Source organism: Siniperca chuatsi, linkage group LG17 (genome assembly GCF_020085105.1).
Source record: "Siniperca chuatsi isolate FFG_IHB_CAS linkage group LG17, ASM2008510v1, whole genome shotgun sequence".
Lineage (NCBI taxonomy): Eukaryota > Metazoa > Chordata > Actinopteri > Centrarchiformes > Sinipercidae > Siniperca > Siniperca chuatsi.
The window spans coordinates 642,859-666,445 of NC_058058.1; the positions used below are offsets into that span (position 1 = coordinate 642,859).

Consider the following 23,587-nt stretch of genomic DNA (forward strand, 5'->3'; position numbering starts at 1 on the left):
GTCTGAATTGCTTACTTTGTTCTACTTTCTTTCACCAAACACGTATGAATAACAGGATATTATCAGATAATAAATGAGTAATAGACAGTGGTAATGCAAGAAAATGTCATAAATGGTAATCAGGTTAAAACTTATTATTCCAATATACATACATATGTCTCTACATATATACTTACTTATATAACAATGTGTGTATATATATATATAATATAATATAATGAAATAGTAAAATAAAAATCAATACATCAGTGTCAATGCATGTCCATATTCTTTGGATCACAGGGATGAACAAACTCCCGAGCAGACAAACGTCCATTTTGTTCTTTCCTTTCTGAGCCGCAGCATGGTGTGATTTTTGGCCCCCATGCTGGGATTTGGGGTTATCAGCCAGTCGTAAAATGGGGCAAATGGTCACTAAACTTCCCTTTGATGTCATCTCGAGTCTTGGTAGGGGGGTCTGCAAGGCTCAGAAGAAAGTGAAGACTGGATGTTTGGGGCACGTCGATCTCTTGGGTCCTCACAGAGCTTGTTTATGTGAACAAGCTGTTCAGGAGAAGGCATCAGTTCTGTGTGGAATATTTAAAATTGTCATCGATTTTCCTACAATGAACTACGAGCTCTCTCTCTCTCTCACAGACCATTCAGTGGTTGAACTGATCGGGGATCAGACTGTATTTGATTGTATGTGTAGAAACGGCTGCAGTTGTTTGTTCTTGTTGCTTTAATTAGAACAAACGGCTAATTTCAGAGTCATTTTAGCTGCTGTTATCACACAGACAGGAGACGGAGACGATGGAGGTATTAACTGCTGACTCACACAGTTGCACTGTGGGAGGAGGACAGATTACAGATGCGTCTCGTCGTGCAAACTGAACTGCTGAAACGTTTTTTTCTCCTCTCGTGCACAAAAAGACAAAACATAAAAAGCACTGCCGTCTCATTCCCAGCTGTGCCCTTTTCTATAGTCGGTTTCCTATCAGCAGACCAACCACAGGCCTGTGTGACTGCAGCTTTATTATCTCAGCATGAGGCAAAAGAGAAACTACAGTTGAACCCAGTACAGTGACTTCCGGATCTGTGGGGATTTTTCCTGATTCATCAGAACGTGAAAAGCAGAGGTGTGCTGTGGTGTGAAAGCACAGCAGATCAGGCAATGATCAGTCTACGTGGCTTAAGACTATCTGGATCTGATTTCCTGGCTGGTCCTGGTCCTCCACAGTCCTCTCCATCAGCTCCTGTTTCCATCTGTTCAGTTTGGTTTTGATGAAGCTGTGAGGACCGACCAACACACTGATGGTTTTTGAGCTGACAAAGCTGAGTGAATCCTTTGTCACAACCCCTGCAGTTGAACGGTTTCTCTCCTGTGTGAATCCTCATGTGTATCTTCAGAGATGTCTTGCGGCCAAATCTTTGACCACACTCAGAGCAGCGAAATGGTTTTCTCTCTTCCTCAGTTTGGTTCTGTTGAATCTGTGAGGACTGACGACCAACACACTTGTGTCCTGTGAGCAGGTAACGTCTAGTGAATCCTTTGTCACAAACGCTGCAGCTGAATGGTTTCTCCCCTGTGTGGGTTCTTATGTGTAACTGTAACGATCCACACCGTGAAAAACGTCTATTACACTGTGAACAGCTGTAAGGTTTTTCCCCTGTGTGGCGTGTCATGTGGTTCTTCAGATGTGTGTTATGGCCAAATCCTTGACCGCAAACTGAGCAAGTGTATGGTTTCTCTCCTGTGTGAATTCTCATGTGGATCCTCAAATTTTTCCTAAAATGTACCGTTTCCCCACACACACAGCAGCGAAAGAGTGTCTCACGAGAATTACATTCATTATTTTTCAAAGAGTTTAATTTTGACTGAGGTTCTCCGGTCTCCTTCCAACCATCATCACTGTCTTCAGGTTCAGAAGAGTCTTCAGTCTCGTCATCAGTCTCAGGTTGTAAATGTGTATCTGGATCAGAGTTCCTGGCTGGTCCTGGTCCTCCACAGTCCTCTCCATCAGCTCCTGTTTCCATCTGTCCAGCTGAGCTGCTGGCTGGAGGCTCTGCCTCTCTGTTCTCCTCAGTTTGGTTTTGATGAAGCTGCGAGGACTGACAACCGACACACTTGTGGGTTTTGACGTCTTTATACCAAGTGAATTTTTTGTCACAAACACTGCAGCTGTATCGCTTCTCCCCTGTGTGGACCGCCATGTGTTGAGTCATATTGTCCTTTCGTGAAAATCCATGACCACACTCGGAGCAGCTAAATGGTTTCTCTCCTGTATGCGTTCTCATATGTCTCTGCAGTTGTTCCTTGATCCTAAATCTTTTATCACACTCAGAGCAGCTAAATGGTTTCTCTCCTGTATGAGTTCTCATGTGTTCCATCCGTTTTCTCTTGGTACGAAATCTTTTCTCACAATCGGAGCAGCTAAATGATTTTTTGACAGTATTACATCTCTCATCGCTTACAGGGATTTCATTATTTTCCAGAGAGTTTAAACCTGACTGAGGTTCTCTGGTCTCCTTCCAATCATCATCACTGTCATCAGTCTCAGAAGAGTCTTCAATCTTGACATCAGTGTCAGGTTGTAAATGTGTATCTGGATCAGAGTTCCTGGCTGGTCCTGGTCCTCCACAGTCCTCTCCATCAGCTCCTGTTTCCATCTGTTCAGTTTGGCTTTGATGAAGCTGTGAGGACTGAGGTTTCTCTTCATCTTCTTCACTCTTCACAGGGACAGGACTGAATGGGAACTTGGTGATATCGGCCTCCTCCAGCACTCGAAGCTGCTCTCCCTCCTGACTGATCCAGAGCTCCTCCTGCTCCTCTTTAATGTGTGGGGGCTCTGGGTCCTGGTCCAGACTGGGGCTCCAGTCCTGCTGCTCAGGGGAACCTCTTCTTTCCTCAGCGACAGCTGCTGGACGTCTGCAGGACACACTGAAAGACAGAAACACATTGAGGAAAACTGTAATTTCGTGCTAACTAGGGGTGGAACCGTCTTTGTCTCTATTCAGGACGTTCAGCTGGGAAGCACCTTGCTTCAGTTTGTCTGAGAATATAGAAAGTAAACCGCAGGACCTCAGTGAGACGACCTGATTAAATAAAGGTTTATTATATATATATATATATATATATATCTGAGGGAACATCTTGTGGAGGAAGTGTTCATCCCTCCACAGACTTGGCAAGCAGCACTGAAGCTGTTCTGGAGGCTCGGAACAAGGAGGGTACGGGTAAGAAGTGGACAGGATACGAACGATCGCGCCAAGAGAGAACTGTCTTGTTCTGGTAAGATTTCACCTGTGATTCTCAGAATGGTGAAATAACATTTTTCTGTTTATTGTTATTGGTTCTGAAGAAAAGACCAGATACGGAAATAGGAAAAAGGGGTTCTAGGTAAGGGTGACGACCCGCTAGGGCAGGTCAGGGACCGCTAGAGAACCGCCATGGGTTCCCATAATAGTAAACTCAAGAAAACAGAAGAGGGAAAGATGTCTGACTCAGCACCGGGCCTCCAGATAAAAGTTTCCTAATCTTCCATACATGCTAACAAATTATGGTAATGAGAGCAGCAGTCAGTTTGGAGTGTGGATTTCCTTCGAGGGGCAGTTTTAGTGCAAAACAAATGAAGCAATTAAAGAGTAAGGTTAGGAGAAGGTTAGCGAGTGAAAAATAGGCACATGTCAAAAAGGGAAAGGAAAAATATATACAATTTAAAGCAGATTGGAAGGCATTAGGCCTGCAGATAGAGTATTTTAGTAAATCTGAGTATTCCACAGATTATTCCATCGATTAATCAGATAAAACCTTTTGCTTTATCAGAGAGCAATAGTAAATATGCAAAAGAGAAAATCAGGCAGGTCTCTTAAAATTAATTAATTGGTTTCATTTTTAGAAAAATCTACATTTTTATTGCTTAAATTACAATAATAATATCTGTCAGAACTGAACCCTTTCAGTGTCGTATTATATTCTGGGTTTTAAAGGAAACATGTTCTGAAATGCAAAAACAAACAGCTTTGCTTTAAAAAAGGTTTATAAGTTTCAGAACTACAAGTTTCAGCCGGACTACAGCTCAGTGACGGGAGCCTTCGCGGTCTTCTTCGTGGCTTCTGCAGGACGCAGAGACGAGCGGACAGGAACTGTGACATCATCATAGTAATAACATGAATGAAGCTCAGGCTTCCACAGACCGACCGCAGCATTGTAGTTTCTGTGGTTAATAACTCGGGGACGCCATAACTCGCCGCCACGCTGATTCACGTGGTTAACGAGCCGTGACACGCGGCCATAATGAACGCAGCCTCCACCGGCCTTCACCCACCATGTGTCGGGTCGCTCTGCGGACTGGATGCAGAGGCTGAAGCAGAGACGTCGAGCTGTTGTGGTCGGCTGGTTCATCTTTACAACAGAAACACTGTGCAGAGTTCTCATGGACTCTTTCTTCTGTTATGAATTGGCGCCATATAAATAAAATTTAATTGAATTTCTGTCTCTTCTCTGCGCCCCTCGCTGTTTTCTGTCTTCCTCCTCTTCGTAATCCGCGCTGTCAAATCTCACCAAAGATGCTCTGAACGTCTCTGATCACACAGCTTCACCGCGTTGTGCGACAGTAATAACCATCCGTGCGAAACACAGTGCGCGCCGTATCACCGACATCTTCCTGGCTCCGCCTATGTCAACAATCTTTCATGGCAACAATCACAGCAATGGTGCAGGCGACAATCAGCATAGTCCAGCCCTACGTGTTTGAGCCTTCTGATTTGGAATCGGAGGACGAAGCAAAAGCCCTGCATCTGAAAAATGTTCATTTCAGTTGGTCACTGAATGTTCATTGGTCACTGAATGGTGAGTTAAAAAATGCTTTGCTAGCCACATTACGCGTAATTTTCGTAATAAATATCAGAGCCTAAGCACGATAAGCCCAATTTACAAAAACTTAAATGACAACATTTCAAATTTGGATTGAAACTAATTTCTAATACTTTCTAGATGCTTACTATTATGTACATAAGACCATAAATTACATAGTTAGAAGGCTATTGTGGATTTGGGTTTCCAGTGGCATTAAAAACAACAGGAGCTGAGCCAAAGTGCTTTCCAGTTGAGGCAGATGGGATTAGGATCTGCCTCAAACAAATGCACATAATTAAAAGGAATAGTTTAAAATAAAAACAATAGAAGTAGAAATACAATGGAATAAAACCAGCAACAGACTGAAATGCAGTAAGAGGACATTAGAAAAAAGTTAAAAGGGGAACTTGACAAAGTGCATGGGGCAGCCTCAGACTGAACTAAAGGCAAGAGAGAAAAGATGGGTCTTTAAACTTGATTTAAAATTGTCAGTGGTGGAACAGAACGTGTTTGGTTTTTGCTGGACCATGCGTAGGGGACCGGCCTACTGACTCCATCCTGTCCATATTGTTGAAAATACTGAGGTTGCGGCCTTTGGCCAGCAGGTCAATGATCCCTCTGGTGGTCAAAAACTGTTTTATTTCTATCTTCATTTTTTAATGGTTGGGGTAATGTTAAGGATTAGTCATGAAACTGGGGAGATGGCTGTAAATAGTCGGGTTTCTTTACCTCAAGTACAAAAATGAATAAAACTAAATGTCTTCAGCGTGCACGGGCTACCCCAAACAAGGCCCAAATAAAATGTGCCGCGCGCACTTTCGCGGAAAAACTCTTCGTATGAGTCAATAAATCTTCAGGTCTTCCACAACACTGTAATTCAGGCAAGAATACAGCAAACCAAGGCTGGTTCATGAACCCAGACACTGAAGACTGAAGCACAATATATTGCTTTATATTGCCTGGAAAACTCCCTCCCACTGGGGAGCTTATTCCCCAGGGTAACACCCCTTTACCATATTCCCATAATGTGTCAAAACATGCAACGTTAGTCTTCTGTGTAGATTTAGTCAATATACTACAAGTGCACAAGTTAGTTATATGACATTAATATATTCATAGCAAAAGGCACATTTAATGAAATCCACTATGGCACCTTTTACTGTAGCTGCATACAGGGCATTGGTCTGTTCCATCTGTTATACAGTGGTGTGAAAAAGTGTTTGCCTCCTTCCTGATTTCTTTATTGCATGTTTCAGATCATCAAACAAATTTAAATTAGTCAAAGATAACACAAGTAAACACAAAATGCAGTTTTTAAATGGTACAGTGGTGAACCTTCCCAGGAGTGGCCAGACGACCAAAATTACCCTGAGAGCGGAGCGACGACTCATCCAAGAGGTCACAAAAGACCCCACAACAACATCCAAAGACCTGCAGGCCTCACTTGCCTCAGTTAAGGTCAGTGTTCATGACTCCACCATAAGAAAGAGACTGGGCAAAAATGGCAGAGTTCCAAGACGAAAGCCACTGCTGAGCAAAAAGAACATTAAGGCTCGTCTCATTTCTGCCAGAAAACATCTTGATGATCATCAAGACTTTTGGGAAAATACTCTGCGGACTGACGAGACAAAAGCTGAACTTTTTGGAAGGTGTGTGTCCCGTTACATCTGGCGTAGAAGTAACACCGCATTTCAGAAAAAGAACATCATACCAACAGTAAAATATGGTGGTGGTAGTGTGATGGTCTGGGGCTGTTTTGCTGCTTCAGGACCTGGAAGACTTGCTGTGATAAATGGAACCATGAATTCTGCTGTCTACCAAAAACTCCTGAAGGAGAACGTCCGGCCATCTGTTCGTGACCTCAAGCTGAAGCGAACTTGGGTTCTGCAGCAGGACAATGATCCAAAACACACCAGCAAGTCCACCAGATTGAGGTCACAAACAGATGGCCGGACATTCTCCTTCAGGAGTTTTTGGTAGACAAGTTTTTGTTGTGGGGTCTTTTGTGACCTCTTGGATGAGTCGTTGCTGCGCTCTTGGGGTAATTTTGGTCGGCCGGCCACTCCTGGGAAGGTTCGCCACTGTTCCATGTTTTCGCCATTTGTGGATAATGGCTCTCACTGTGGTTCACTGGAGTCCCAAAGCTTTAGAAATGGTTTAATAACCTTTTCCAGACTGATAGATCTCAATTACTTTCTTTCTCATATGTTCCTGAATTTCTTTGGATCTCGGCATGCTGTCTAGCTTTTGAAGATCTTTTGGTCTACTTCACTTTGTCAGGCAGGTCCTACTTAAGTGATTTCTTGATTGAGAACAGGTGAGGCAGTAATCAGGCCTGGGTGTGGCTAGAGAAATTGAACTCAGGTGTGATAAACCACAGTTATGTTTTAACAGGTGGGGCAATCACTTTTTCCACACAGGGCCATGTAGGTTTGGATTTTGTTTTCCCTTAATAATAACAACCTGTGTTTACTTATCTTTGACTAATATTTAAATTTGTTTGATGATCTGGAACATTTAAGTGCTTACGGTTATATTAATTTCATACATCCTTTTGAGATTAAGCGCATACATTTCATTTAACGTTACTAATAAAAAAAATATACCACAGTTTCTCTTCTCACTGCAAAGTTTTCTGAGAAGTTGGCAGCCCAGGTGAGAACAGGGAGAGAAGAAGAAGTGAAGCGGACAGACCTGCGCTGTGTAGCCGAAGCTGAGGCTGGAAAACAGCGGCCAGCAGCTCCCGCTGTCGCTCGTTCTCCTCTTTTGAACGACGAAGCTCCTCCTCGTACTCTGCTATCGTCCTTTCAAACAGCCCAAATATCTCCTCAGCAGCCGCAGTTAGTCGCTGCTTCACCAGCGCTCTCAGCATCTGGACTTTACACATTTTCACACAATGACGCCAACTTTTCCTCCACAAACTCCGTCAGAAACGCTGTTTGCTCTCCGTCAAACAGCCGCTCTGACCGGCGCTGCTGCAGCTAGCATGCTAAGCTAACTCCCGTCCCCGGCGCTCTGGCGGCAGCTAGCATGCTAAGCTAACTCCCGTAGCTCTGTAGGCTACCGGGAGATGAGTCAGAGGTGAAACCTTCAGCACAGAGTCCGTTCAGACGGGTTTATCCGGACACACAGAGGCTCTTCCTCAACACAACAACGGGACTCGAGCGATGAAGCTAAACACACCGGACGCCATTTTGCTAAGTACAATAGATGAGAGCAGCGCATCCGGGTACTTTGCCCCTGCGTCAGGCCGCCGCCCCTCTAATTTGACCGGCGGCAAATGCTAATTCCTCATTCTTCACTTCCTACAAGGTTTATTTTTTAGAAATTAGGTCAGCTCAATTTATGTTAATTATTAAAATTAAAATACCCTCTGCTCCCCGGTCTTTCGAGTGGACAGACTGTTGAACCAAACTCCATTGTAAAAGCTTGTGTTTTACGGTAGGGCCACATTGTTTCACAGTAAAAACTTTAGTCACACCATCACTACGACCCTTTTCTGATTCGCTTCGATCTACAGGCACAATCGGCACACATGCCATTTACTCAGTAACATCATGAACTAACCTGTTGTGAAGTGTTTGCCACTTTACCTGAAGCCACAGATCTCTACTAAAATTGTTCTTCGTTCTTTTGGGGAAAAATAAATTGTAAACTGGGGTTGTTTTTGTTTTTTTTTTTTGTTTGATGTGCAAAATGCGGCGCAGTAGCTTTTATGCATGGCGCTACTAGTTTTTTCAATTGGCGCTGGCACTTTTACAGCGCTTGTTGTCACCAAAAAGGGGGCGTGGTCGTTCTGAAGACAGGAAAGTGACGTATGTCTGCTTTCATCTACCATCTAAGTAAAAAAAAAAAAAAGTAAAATCGCTTCCGGGTTTCACTTCCTCTCGTCCGTCAAAATAAAACCTCCAGAATTTTACTGGCTGTATATGAAGATGGAGGACATGACAGCTCCCTCAAACCCCGCCCCCTCCATGTTAGCGGGTGGGACATGAGCCAAACTAAAAACTCAAAAGTACACAACAAATACATTTTTCCCAAAGATGGTTTCTGTCATTTTATGTAGTTCTTACCACGCTGATGTGTGTGGATCAAAAGATTGTCTCTCTCCGTTGACTACAGTACATATTTTTTCCGAAATAAGGTCCCATGGTTCTGTGGACACCGGGGGAGAGGGGCTTCGTCTCTCTATATGAATATAATCAGTATAAAAACATCATGACTTCTTATACCTGTGGTATAGGTACTCGTACCTACGACCGAATCACAGCCATGCTGACATCAGTACAACAGCACTCCCTCTCGTGTGATGTTGCAGAAGTTTCTGCCTCTTAAAGGAAGTTCTTCCTTGCCGCTGTGGCCAAGTGCTCGCTCATGGTGGGATTCGTTGGGTCTCTGTAATTAATATTATAAAGAGTTCGGTCTGGACCTGCTCTGTAGGAAAAGTGCAGTGACATAACTTCTGTTATGAACTGGCGCTGTATAAATTTAAATGAATTGAATATTGCTTTAGTATTGCAGTTTTATTCCATTCACAAAATTAAGCATTACATCAAATAACATGCTCGGTGATTAATAATAACAATGTCTTTAAACTAAACCAGTAAACAAGCAAGTTACAACAGCAAAAGGCAGATAATACAACATACTCACAAAATAACATTGCGATAAAATGCACTAAGGAACAAAACAAGACAATAATCTCCAATTTACAAAGGAATCAGTTTGTTCTGTCTAAACCCCTCCGCTTTCAGATGGATTTATATTAGTCTGAAAGATGTCCCGACGCCCATTTTATTGAAGACATCAGCGCAGAAAAATACTGTCTGGAAACAGTTTGCTTAAAATATAAATCAGACTGTACAAATTATAGGCGTACATTAATGTGTACATTACATTTATATTACAAGTTGTTTACTTCCACTGTGACCGAGGGAATGAAAAAGAAGCCAAAATAATTTAGATTACAGATTAAAACATGATGTATCCAAACTAGACCATCTGATCATCTGACTAGTTTGTCTAAATGTGGAAAAAGCTTTTGACTCAGTGAGATTTAACTTTCAAATGTCTTTAGGGAAAGTATGAATAACCGGCAGGGTGTTGCTGAAGGGAGGGGAGTCTTTGGGAGAGCAGGGGAGGGTCTATTTGGGAAAACAAACTTTTAAAAACAGATTAAAGTTACATGAAAAAGTTACGTAGGTAAATAGTCCTGTTTTCAGTGGCTGGCGGTGTCACTCGTGTTTAACTGACCTATGACACTTATAACCTGCTCGTCACACCTGTTCCACTGTCACATACCACTGTCCATACTGATGATGCTACACTGCTATTATGACGATTCCTTACTGAAGTGTACTGCTTCGGTAACGGTACGCCTAACGCACAGCATTTCACTAGCGTTTATGGTCGTTACGCTTGCCATTAGCCTAGCTCCGTTAGCTTAAAAAGCTACCAGAAAAGTACAACGTTGATCACATCAGTGACAGTTGCCTACAATAAGTGGTTATTGTCCAGTTTAATGTTGTGTCATTAGCCACAAGTTTTACCTGCCGGTGAAAATAGGCACCTGTCAGTGAAACACAAGTCTGTATATATTATATAAGAATCAGAATCAGCTGTATTGCCAAGTAGGTTCACACATACAAGGAATTTGCTTTGGTATTTTGGTGCAAAACAATAAACACAGTAGAAATATAAAGCAACAATATAATATAACAGGAGTTGTCTGAGTGTGTTAATACAACATTTCTTCATCCAGAACACACCAAGTAAGCTAGCTGAAGGGAGCGCGGCAGGTAAAGATGGACTTTCTAACCGGCTCTCTGTGCTGGGTGCAGTCGCGTCAGGCCGTATGATCGATCATCTCATGAATGTGGACACGCGTTCCCAACTTTGATAACCTTCTATCAGGCCGTGTGAACTGATCAGGACAGAAACTGCTGACTTGTTGATTATGTGTATAATAGAGACCACAAGTTAAGAGACAAAAGAGGAAAAGAAACGAAAACATTGTCGGTCCGCAGAAGGTCAATGAAATAGGTTCAGAATCACACTTTGCCAACTTGTTCTACTAACAGACGACTTTAAATGAAACACGTTGACCGTAGCTGTTTGATCAGTTCATTAATCCGCAGTGATCTGAACATATGATCTATGTTATTACATTGTATTATCATCATCAACCGGTAAACCCACTTTGTACTTCACAGTTCTTTTATACTTATAACCACCTGGTACTTAATTTATTTTCTGACCTGTTTTATAGTGTATCATATCGTTTTTTAGTACTTTCTCCTGTGTGCACTGACGTAAAGGCGAGCTGCTGTAACAAAGAGTTTCCCTTCGGATTAATAAAGTATTTCTGATTCTGATCTGCTATTGATACACAATACAATTCAATTTATTCAGCTAATTATAGCTCCAGACAGAGTTCAAAACAAAAAACACGACTGTCATCATCATCAATCTAAAAATGAACAAACTCCTAACATTAAAATCTGACATTTTGAAAAACACTGAATATGTGAATTCATTATTTTACGTTTTAACTCTGACATTAAAATTCGGAACAAATGCTAAAACATAATAAAACATTTCTAGCTTCATGACGACATTGTGAGAACGGAGCTCGGTCGTCTTCTTACTGCTTGCAGTTAAATCTCATTTCTACCTGTTTCTCGTGTGTTTAGTCTTTTTTAATAACTCAACATGAATGTTTTTGGTCAGTCTGCTCCTCGGCCAATAACTGAAAACAGTCGCTCAGTCGGTCAGCTTGTTGCGTTTTCTTTAACACTAGCTGACCATCAACACTTAACTATTCTAACTAACTACTGGAATTTCCCATATATCTGTTTTACCAACAAACTGTTTCAATAGCACGTATCTAACTCCTCTAACTGATCATTTCCTCTACAGAACTAAGTCTTTTCTTCAGTCTCAGGTTCAGAAGAGTCTGACGTCTTGTCATCAGTGTCAGGTTGTAAATGTGTATCTGGATCTGAGTTCCTGGCTGGTCCTGGTCCTCCACAGTCCTCTCCATCAGCTCCTGTTTCCATCTGTCCAGCTGAGCTGCTGAAGCTGTGCGGTCTGACGACGGACACAGTTGTGTCTTTTAAACGTATTATACCAAGCAAAACTTTTGTCACAAACGCTGCAGCCGTACAGTTTCTCTCCTGTGTTGATGCTCAAGTGTTGAGTCAGAGTTCCTGCTTGTGTAAAACCTTTCCCACAGTCAGAGCAGCTGAACGGTTTCTCAGCAGTTCTACGTCTCAAATCACTGACAGAGACTTCATCATTGTTCAAAGAGTTTAAACCTGACTGAGGTTCTCGGGTCTCCTTCCAACCATCATTGCTGTCGTCAGTCTCAGAAGAGTCTTCAGTCTCGTCATTACTAAGTAGATCTAAATGTGTATCTGGTTTAGAGTTCCTGGCTGGTCCTGGTCCTCCACAGTCCTCTCCATCAGCTCCTGTTTCCATCTGTTCAGCTGAGCTGCTGGCTGGAGGCTCTGCCTCTCTGTTCTCCTCAGTTTGGTTTTGATGAAGCTGTGAGGCCCGACGACCAACACAGTTGTGGTTGTTGACGTCTTTATACCAAGTGAATCTTTTGTCACAAACGCTGCAGCCGTACCGTTTCTCTCCTTTGTGGAGTCTCGCGTTTCTGTAACTGATCCCACCGTGAAAAACAGCTGAAAGGTTTTTCTCCTGTATGACATTTCAAATGGCTCTGCAGATTTGACTTCTGGCTAAATCTTTTACCACAATCTGAACAGCTGAAAGGTTTTTCTCCTGAATGAAATCTCATGTGACGAACTAAGTCTTCCTTGCGAGGGAATTTTTTACCACAAACCGAGCAGCTGAAGGGTTTCTCTCCTGTGTGGACTCTCATGTGTGTCACCAAGTGGTCACTCCGTGTGAAATGTTTCTTACAAACTGAACAGCTGAAGGGTTTTTCTCCAGTGTGTATTCTGATGTGTCTCTTCAGATCTTCCCTGGAGCCAAATTTTTTCCCACACTCAGAGCAGCTGAATAGTTTCTCACGAGTTCTACGTCTCGAAGTACTGACAGAGACTTCATCATTTTTCTGAGAGTTTAAACCTGACTGAGTTTCACTGTCCTCAGTCTCAGGATGACCAACACATGTGTGTCTTTTGAGTTGATAACCCCAAGTGAATCGTTTGTCACAAACACTGCAGCTGAATCTTTTCTCCACTGAGTGAACCGCCATGTGTTGACTCAAATAGCGTGCTTGTGCAAATCCTCTAAAGCAAACTGAGCAACTAAATGGTTTCTCTCCTGTGTGTATTCTAATGTGTCTCTTTAGATTTCCCTTGCAACCAAATCTTTTCCCACACTCAGAGCAGCTAAGTGGTTTCTTGCCAGTACTACATCTCAAACCACTTTTAGAGACTTTGTTACGTTTCAAAGAGTTTAAACCTGACTGAGGTTCTCTGGTCTCCTCCCAATCCCAATCACTGTGTTCGGTCTCAGAAGAGTCTGATGTATTGTCATCAGTCTCAGGTTGTAAATGTGTATCTGGATCGGAGTTCCTGGCTGGTCCTGGTCCTCCACAGTCCTCTCCATCAGCTCCTGTTTCCATCTGTTCAGTTTGGCTTTGATGAAGCTGTGAGGACTGAGGTTTCTCTTCATCTTCTTCACTCTTCACAGGGACAGGAGTGAATGGGAACTTGGTGATATCAACCTCCTCCAGCCCTTGAAGCTGCTCTCCCTCCTGACTGATCCAGAGCTCCGCCTGTTCCTCTTTAATGTGTGGGGGCTCTGGGTCCTGGTCCAGACTGGGGCTCCACTCCTGCTGCTCGGGAGGAACCTCTTCTCTACTCAGCGACAGCTGCTGGACGTCTGCAGGACACAGTGAAAGACAGAAACACATTGAGGAAAACTGTGATTTCATGCTAACTGGGGGTAGAACCGTCTTCGTCTCTGTTCGATACAGGATGTTCAGCTGAGAAGCAACTTGCTTCGGTTCGGGATGCCCTCTGAACAAAATAATTACTGTGGAATTAGCTTAAGACAGTCTAATTAGGTCTACACTTTATCACGCGTGGAGCATTAAATCTACAGTGTTAGATGGATGGACCCCTGGATGTGTAACTCATGTGGTGAATGCAAATGAGAAACCAATTGAAGGAGCCTCCGATGCCATTAAGATCTTTTGTTTGGGAGTGTTGTAGTTTCTCACCGAGATACAGCAACAGCGAACAAAGAGCAGTGGATCGGACCAAAACTGTGACCAGACATTGTTCAACATGATGTTGGGTGAAGTTATAAGAATCAGTTACAGCATTTAACTATCTGTACTGCTATTTGGCTGCTACCTCTGGTCATCCTAATTAGGACCAATTACTGCCCAGTGTCAGTTAGGAGTGGGCAGTATACCGGTTTCATCACCGTGACATGGATTTTGCAATACCGTTATTACCATGATAAATGTTTTAGCATATTAAAACTAATGTGCTTTACTGTGGATGCGATTACATGCAGGTAGAGGGCTACGTACGTATTCATAGAACTCGACTATTTTCCTCACTAACGCCAACCCCGGTAACACGAAGATGTGGAAGGTAACGTTACGAGCAAAGCCACCAATTTCTCTGTTGTTTGCTGCAAAAACCAACACAAAAGTCTTCATCTACTCTTGTGTGTGCGCGCTAAGTTGACCATTTTACTTTGGACTGCTTCCAGTGTTTGGAAAATTATAGGATGCTCCCTCAGTGAAAATAAACAAAGGTGTAAACAATCTTAAACCACAACCTCATTGTGGACTAAAAGGAACTAGCTTTGCTGCCACTGTAACCCCTGTGGGAAACAAAACTCAACCTGGAACCAAAGGGAAGGAACATATTCAAACAGCACGGAGAACATGTCTTTGCTGTGGAGGAGGACACACATTGGATTTGTGTCCACAGTTGGAGAAAATAAATCACAAAGAGAAGATAGGCTTCACGAGGGAAAAAGGTGTCTGTTTCGGCTGTTTGTGTATTGGACACATCAGCAAAGATAGCAGAAACTGGAAAGGGGGAAAGACTCGGACCAAGCAGAAAGGAAATCAGAGGTAGCCGTGGACAGCACGCTGGTGTCGAGTTGTCTTACGGGGCTGGTGATCATTATTGTAACTTCCCGTAGTTCCCGTGCAAGTTAAGTCGAAGAAGGGTAGAAAGATTGTTACCACCTATAGAGAGGCGAAGTCCCTCCCCTTCAGGTGGACCACCATGGGACCTTATTTTGGAAAAAAGACGTAAGGTAGTCAACGGCGAGAGACAAAATTTTTTTTGATCCCGTTTGAATTGTGCCATGAATTACACACATGATGTTTGTCAATTTAAAAGATAAATTAGATAGTCAAGAAAGTCGCAGTTTGTCGTAACACTGCTGAATGTCAAGACTATGAAAATACGTAATTAGGAAGACTACACACCCAAAAGTCGCAAGTGGCGTTATGACTTTCTCTCTCCACAAGCTACCCAGAGCCGCTGACGCTACTAGGCCTGTTTGTTTCCTACATGGATATATAAAGTACCGGATGTAGTCACACGAGCAACAGGTCTTGCTCGTTCTTTCGCTTCCCGGCTGATAAAAGGACCAGGTTACAACATTACAAGGGACGGCCATGTTGGTGTTGGTGACGTATATTGTCGACACATAAATGCAGTGATGGCTGAACGAAAGAGGACCATCTTTTGGAGCTATTTCACACCTGTGAATGAAAACGTTGCTAACTGCGAGGTGTGTATCAAACCCGGGTCTCACAGGTGGCAGGTAGAAATTCAACCACTCAGCTAACCTTACAATGATTGCTAACCTTTGGCAAAGTGGTCATGAAAATGTTTTCAGATTAAGCCTATTGATGATGCAGTCACCTCAAATCATTTAACACTGCTCTCCCCTACATGAAAGTACATAAGCTGCTTTTAATAATAAAAAGTATCGGTATTGATATCAGTGATTCTGGCCCTGCATTACTTGATATCGGATCGAAACCACATTTTGCGGTATCGCCCACCTCTAGTGCGAGTGAGAAATGTAGTTCACTGAGCAGTTTCACACAAAACTAAATGGTACTGCAACAAACTGCAACTTTCCTGACCTGCAAAATTATCTTTTTTGACAAACATATGTGTAAGATATGGCAGAAATCAAACGGGATCAAAAAATAGTTTGCCTCTCGCCGTTGACTACCGTACACATTTTTTCTGAAATAAGGTCCCATGGGGGACACCGGAAGGGGAGGGACTTGGCTTCTCTATGCTTGCTTGGATCAAGGATGTACAGCAGTGTTCTGTGCAGAGGGTTTGATGCACAAGCTTGGCCTCACGGGAAAGAAGGCACATATTCTCTTATGGACCACGGGCCAAGAGAAAGTTCTGAGTAGCCATATTGTGTCAGGACTGGAGGTGGCTGGCTTAAATCATGATAACTTCTGTGAACTGCCCAAGACTTACACACAGGAGTGCATGCCTGTCCACAAGGGAACACTCCAAGACAAAGGGATCTTCATGGCCTCATTTGAAATGTGTCCATTTGCCTGAGATAGATGCAGGGATTGGGTTGCTGATAGAGACAAATGTTCCTAAGGCCTTGGACCATTGCAAGTGATTCGCAGTGTTAATGCTGGACCCTCTGCATCTGGACTGTGAATGGACCACTAAAAGGAGACAGTGGGGATGCAATGGATTGTGAGCAGGCAGAGTTATTAGTGAACTTTGCAGCAGCAGTTCAAAACAGATTTCACTGAATGCAGTGTGGACAAGCAACCTGGTATGTCAAGAGAAGATAGCAAGTTGATGAATTAGTCACAAACTCAGCAAAGCAAGTGAATGGCCATTACCAGATCAGCTCACCATTGAGGAAAAAGCAGTTTAGCATGCCGAATAACAAGAAAATTGTTGAGCAGCGTGCTTTGCACCTGAAGAAGAGGCTTCAGAAGGATTCATTGTTTCACGCAGACTATACTGCCTTCATGAATAATCTTGTTGCCAAAGGTCACGCTGAAAGGGTGCCTGAAGGGGAATTGGAATGTAGTGATGGCAAAGTCTGGTACATCCCACACCACGGTGTTTACCACCCTACAAAAAGGAAGATCAGAGTCGCCTTTGACTGTGGGGCAAGTTTCCAGGGGACATCTCTCAATGCTCAACTCCTACAAGGACCGGACCGCACCAGTTCATTGATTGGAGTGGTGACCAGATTCAGGAAAGAATCAGTGGTGATCATGGCAGGTGTTGAATCCAGTGTTCATTTCATTGAGCAAATTATGTCGAAAAATATTCGTCAATGACCTTTTTTCCATGACTAAAACGAGATGTTGACGAGCCAAAAATAAAATCTTTGATAATAAAAACTATAACGAAATGTATGTTTTGTTTTCGTTGATGAGACGGGACTAAAATGTTAGTGTTGTACTATCGGACATTAAAATAATGCATGATATTTTCTCTCAACTGTGCGTCTAGTCTGTCAAAACATAAACACTGCATCCCTGTCAGTGATCGACATGTGGCACAGATTGATGGGATGTGTGCAGATGCTGTCCCAAATCGACAGTGAGTTAATGACAACAACGTGATGAAAAAAAGATTTGATCTATAGACACACTTTATTTATAAATCGGCAGAAAGGAAAACACACTGCACTGTAGTAACGGGAGACGGAGAGACAAAACTAGGTGCGAAGAATACAACCAACCTGAAGAGTCGCTAACTGTAAGTCCTAATGTTAATTAAGCATATACATTTGCTAACGTTAAGTCGTTTTCTCCTGTGTGCACTGACGTAAGGCGAGCTACTGTAACAAAGAGTTTCCCTACGGGGATCAATAAAGTATTTCTGATTCTGATTCTAAGTCAACGTTAATGGGCAGTCGGCTATGTCAACTTGTGGCAAATTTGCTAGCAAGCCACGTTGGCTTTGCCTAGCTAATGGTGGCTGGGTTAATGTGTTAGCTAACATCAGTTCGCTAGCTTCAAAGCTTGTGAGTGAAACATGCAGGACAATTAACGTTATAACTTGTCCGTCGGACAAGTGAAATGCTTTATCATGTATTGTCCTGTCGTTCCAGTGAAACATATGGGGGAAAACCGCAATGGCTTTTCAGACCTGTTCCCGAATGGGTCTAAATGCGCATCACGTGTTGCTACTGTAACGTTTATAGCCTGTAATTTTATTTATTCATATATTATTTGGACAAGCACACTTACATGTGCTTATTAATCGACTAATTGTTTCAGCACCAGTGTGCTTTTAATGGTAATATTTGTAAGTACAACCCTACACAACAGCCTGATCAAACTGTCTGGCATGTTTGAAAAGAAACACAGTGTCACCTTGAGTCCAATTTCCGATACCTGTAGTAGCCTAATTGAATTAGTTTCAAGAGAAAAAAACATTGTGACTAAAAGTTGACATAATGGCAAGTCGCATTGACGCCTTGTGGAGGAAAGAGTTGCACGTGAATCTTCAGGATTCTGTGTTTTGGACAGACAGTAGGTCTGTGCTCAGATATATCAGTGAGACTTCCAGAGTCTTTGTTGCCAACCGAGTCTTAGAAATTGTCAAGGCTTCTCAATCCTCTCAATGGAGGTATGTGGACACTATAAGCAACCCCACTGATGTGGCCTCCAGAGGTTTGAAAGTGGATGCATTTCTCAAGAATGCAACGTGGGTGTCAGGTCTGTATTTCCTCCTTCAACCTGAGAGTGGGCGGCCTATAAATACTGAGGATGTTCATCAACTTCCATCAGATGACGCTGAGGTCAAGAAAGCTGTTGCAGTGACTGCTGTACAGGCCAGAGAAAAGATTGATGCCGTCACTCGCATGACCCAATATATGTCTTCTTTGACTTATCTGAGAAAGTCTGTTGCTTGCATCTTGAGTTTTGAGAGCTGACTCTTATCTTGTTGCCAGAAGAGGAGACAATTAGGCATGGTCCCTGCACAGTCCGACTTAGATGTGGAACAACAAAGATGTTAATTGAAAAAGGATATAGACTCTTTCAAGAGGGAGACAGTTCCAAGTTGTCTGTCGGTGAAGGAGAAGGCTGAACTGGAAGTCATCAGGTTCTGCCAAAGGCAGAGGTCTCCAAGCTGCAAAATGGCAAAAGTATTTCTATATCTCAGACATTCTGCTAATGCATATCCATCAAGAAGTGGGACATGGTGGCTGTAACCACGTTATCCAAACTGCGGGAGAGGTACTGGATCACTGGTGCTACTACAGCCATAAGGAGAGTTCTATCCAAGTGTGTCATCTGTCGAAGGCTGAATGCTCAACCAGTGACCCAGCAGGTGGCAGACATACCTTCTGAAAGAGTTACTCGTGTCGGAGTTGACTATTTCGGACAGTCTGAAGGGAAGCAGAAGAAGTGTAGTAAAGAGGTACGGTGTCATTTTTACCTGCCTGGCCATACGAGCAATCCACATTGAGGCGGCACCTTCACTGGATACAGACTCTTTCATAAATGCACTCAGACGCATTATAACAAGACGTGGTCAAGTTCTGGAACTGCGTTCTGATAATTGGACAAACCTAATAGGAGTGACTTCACTTTTTGTTTGTTTTCTGAAGTCACTACACCTAGTGTCAGTTTCCAACCTGTGCAGAGTTCAACGTGATTTTATTCAGTCAAGTCGAGGGGTCGCACCGCGGTGTACAAGTCTTTAGACAGCAGAGATTACAGCTGACCGTTGGAAAAGAGAGTGTTGTTGAATTTTACGGATGTGGAAGAAACCAAGTTATGATGCCGTACGTACCCGCGCTGCCTCGCAGGAACATTTTCACACCATCCAATCAAATCTGATCTAAGTAAATTCCTTAGTATTTAAAATGCTGTTCTGTATCCACTGGATCCCCATTAAGACCGTGGATCTGACTGACAGGTCTAATGAGACGCGAAGCATCAGAAGTATCGATGCACTAACTAATGATTACGGTTGTTTCTACGTCCATCTGTCTAACTGTGGGAGGTGAAACGAAGAAGACATTTAAATTTCCTCTACAAGGAACGTTTCCTTTAAATTACTTTAATAGATTCATTAATTTAACCTGAAGCACTCAACACAAATAACCCTAACCCTACCCCCCCTGGGTAGGTCAGACCACAACCTGGTTCACCTCAAACCCTGCTATGTGCCTCTGGTTAAAAAGGCAGCCTGCGACCACAAGGACAGTGAGGAGATGGTCAGGGGAGGCCTATGAGACACTGCAGGAATGCTTTGAGGTGACAAACTGGGATGTACTCTGTGAGCCTCATGGAGAGGACATTGACAGGCTCACTGAGTGCATCACTGGCTTCATTAACTTCTATGTGGACTGCAATGTCCAACTAAGATGCTCCATTGTTATCCAAATAACAAACCGTGGGTAACAAAGCGACATCAAGGACATTCTGAATGCCAAGAGGAGGGCCTTTACTGATGGCAATAGGGAGGAGGTGAGGGCTATCCAGGCTGACCTGAAGGTGAAGATCAGGGAGGCCAAGGAGAAGTACAGGAGGAAGCTGGAGCGGAAACTCCAGCAGAACAATATGAGAGAGGTCTGGAGCGGCATGAAGACCATCACTGGCTTCAGACCGACTGGCAGCAGAGGAGTTGAAGGCAGCTTGGACAGGGCCAACGAACTGAATCTGTTCTTTAACAGATTCGACACACCGGCTCCTGCTCATCCCCCCTCTAACTCAGCTGCTGTCAGCCCTCAGACTCCTCTGAGTACTCTGCTCCCCCCTCCCCATCAGGCTAACAGCCCTCTTCACACTAAGGACTCCCCTCCTCCCCCACATGTAACTTCTGCTGTGTGCCTGACTGCTGACCAGGTAAGAGGACAGCTGATGAAGCTCCACTCAAACAAGGCTGCAGGCCCCGATGGCTTCTGGGGGAGAAGCTGGCAGCGATGCAGGTGGACGCCCCCCTCGTGTCCTGGATTGTGGACTACCTGTCTGGCAGACCACAGCACGTGCGCCTGCAGCACTGTGTGTCGGACAGCGTGGTCAGCAACACTGGGGCCCCTCAGGGGACTGTCCTCTCTCCCTTCCTCTTCACCATCTACACCACAGACTTCAGCCACCACACAGAGTCCTGCCACCTTCAGAAGGTCTCTGATGACTCTGCTGTGGTGGGATGTGTCAGCGGTGGTGATGAGACTGAGTACAGGGCTGTAGTGGGGAACTTTGTCTCATGGTGTGAGCAGAACCATCTGCAGCTCAATGCGACAAAGTCTAAGGAGCTGATTGTGGATCTACGGAGGGCCAAGGCACCAGCGACCCCGGTTTCCATCCAGGGGGTAAGTGTGGACATTGTTGAGGACTACAAGTACCTGGGAGTACACTTAGACAATAAACTGGACTGGGCTAAGAACACTCAAGCTGTTTACAGGAAGGGCCAGAGCCGCCTGTTTCCTGAGGAGGCTGAGGTCCTTCAACATCTGCCGGACAATGCTGAAGATGTTTTATGAGTCTGTGGTGGCCGGTGCTGTCCTGTATGCTGTTGCATGCTGGGGCAGCAGGCTGAGGGTAGCGGACGCTAACAGACTCAACAAACTGATCCGTAAGGCCGGTGGCATTGTGGGGGTGAAGCTGGATTCTCTGGCGGTGGTGTCAGAGAGGAGGATGCTGGCCAAACTACACGCCATCTTGGACGGCGTCTCCCACCCGCTCCATGACGTGCTGGTCAAACAAAGGAGCACCTTCAGCGGAAGACTCATCCCCCCACAATGCACCACAGAGCGCCACAGGAAGTCATTCCTGCCTGTGGCCATCAGACTCTTTAACTCCTCCCTCTAAGTGTCAGTCTGTATGACCCGAAGTCACTAAACTGGACATTGATCATTACATCTCTGCAGTACTTGAATAACTGTGCAATATCCGTGTAATACTCGTGTGTAATATTTAGCTTTTTCCTATTTATTATTCATGCCTCCATTACTGCTGCTGCAATACTACTTATTACTTAAATTATTACATTGCATTTATACAGTATTATCATCATCAACCGGTAAACCCACTTGGTACTTAATTTATTTTCTGTCCTGTTTTTTTTAATAGTTTTTATAGTTTGTTGTATTACATATTTTTTTGCTAGTACTTTCTCCTGTGTGCTCTGACGTAAAGACAAGCTGCTGTAACAAAGAGTTCCCTTCGGGGATCAATAAAGTATTTCTGATTCTGAAACCCGGTTACTTTTATTTTGAAATCCGGATGTAGTATACACCATGTTTCCGCTGAGGTTAAAAAGAGGCTGAAGACGTCATAATGACGTCAGTAATGACGCTAATAGTTTGCAACAGTCAGTAAACAGCGTGAGAGGCTGTTTACGGTAACAGCTGTTTGTTGAATGCGAGAAAAGAAGCGAAATAAAGTCACAAACGGAAACATTTAACCGTTTCAGCGCCGTTAAGTTACCGTAAAGCTGAGAATACGGCCGCGAGAGAAGAAGAAGTGAAGCGGACAGACCTGCTCTGTGCAGCCGAAGCTGAGGCTGGAAAACAGCGGCCAGCAGCTCCCGCTGTCGCTCGTTCTCCTCTTTTGAACGACGAAGCTCCTCCTCGTACTCTGCTATCGTCCTTTCAAACAGCCCAAATATCTCCTCAGCAGCCGCAGTTAGTCGCTGCTTCACCAGCGCTCTCAGCATCTGGACTTTACACATTTTCACACAATGACGCCAACTTTTCCTCCACAAACTCCGTCAGAAACGCTGTTTGCTCTCCGTCAAAGCAGCCGCCCTGACCGGCGCTGCTGCAGTTAGCACGCTAAGCTAACTCCCGTCCCCGGCGCTCTGGCGGCAGCTAGCATGTCCTAAGCTAACTGGCGGCAGTAGCAGCGTAGCTCTGTAGGCTACCGGGAGATGAGTCAGAGGTGAAACCTTCAGCACAGAGTCCGTTCAGACGGGTTTATCCGGACACACAGAGGCTCTTCCTCAACACAACAACGGGACTCGAGCGATGAAGCTAAACACACCGGACGCCATTTTGCAAAAACAGTCAGCCGCAGTAAAGAAAATCACTTCCGGGTGTCACTTCCTCTCGCCCGTCAAAATAAAACCTCCGTTCCTTTTCGCTGCCGCCCAACGTTCTGTTAATGTGTATTATAGAAACTTTAAATGGTCATCAATAACCTGAACCGGAAACATACATTGTAACGTTGAGATGCCCCCGGTTCCCCCGGTAAACTAAAGACTGAGCGGGTCTTCTTCTTCTTCTGATGTTTTATGGCTTTTGGTGCATCAGTGTGGATCAAGTCAAGTCAAGTCTGCTTTATTGTCAATTCTTCCACATGTACATTACATACATACAGAGAATCGAAACTGCGTTACTCTCAGACCCCCGGTGCATACAGATAACACTAACAGTAGAGCCTAAAATCTAGATCAAATATAAAATATAAGCTAAAACTATACAATAAGGGAATACAAAAAAGAGACATAATAAAAAATAAAATAAAATAAAAATAGGTTCACTAAAAGCAGCGCAAGGCACATGGCAGATAAAGTGCAAACCAGTGAACAAACAGTGCAGATAAAAAGATAGAGCTTATTTTAATTAAACTGACTGAGGTTGTAGAATGGCGTCAGTTCCATGGTGAATGAGGTAGTGAGCAGACCAATGCTACACAAAGTGACTGGTGCATGACCTCGTATGTCAGTGGAAGGTCCTGGGGGGGGGGGGGATCTGAATGGTCTTATGACTGAGCGACTTTTCCACATATAAATTCTGAGATGTTTTTTCTCATAAATTGCCAAAATCCCA

General features: G+C 43.8%; 1 protein-coding gene across 1 annotated transcript; it reads right to left on the reverse strand.

Annotated features, from left to right (window-relative positions):
- Positions 1-1,146: 1,146 nt before the first annotated feature.
- Positions 1,147-22,638, reverse strand: LOC122864705 (zinc finger protein 569-like). Its single transcript, XM_044172318.1, has 5 exons — positions 22,296-22,638; positions 12,455-13,696; positions 11,868-11,926; positions 8,431-8,675; positions 1,147-2,920 (listed from the first exon to the last, which is right to left on the reverse strand). Exons 1-5 carry the CDS (start codon positions 22,486-22,488, stop codon positions 1,147-1,149), a joined length of 3,513 nt encoding a protein of 1,170 aa, XP_044028253.1. The 5' UTR covers positions 22,489-22,638.
- Between the last annotated feature and the right edge of the window lie 949 nt (positions 22,639-23,587).

Excerpts from the sequence above, each read along its gene's own strand:
- LOC122864705 (XM_044172318.1), bottom strand. The coding sequence starts at position 22,488 with ATGTGTAAAGTCCAGATGCTGAGAGCGCTGGTGAAGCAGCGACTAACT. Across the intron at positions 13,697-22,295 it reads GCTTCGGCTGCACAGAGCAG|ACGTCCAGCAGCTGTCGCTG; the intron begins GTCTGTCCGCTT and ends TGTGTCCTGCAG. Across the intron at positions 2,921-8,430 it reads GTAGAGATCTGTGGCTTCAG|TGTGTCCTGCAGACGTCCAG; the intron begins GTAAAGTGGCAA and ends TCTGTCTTTCAG.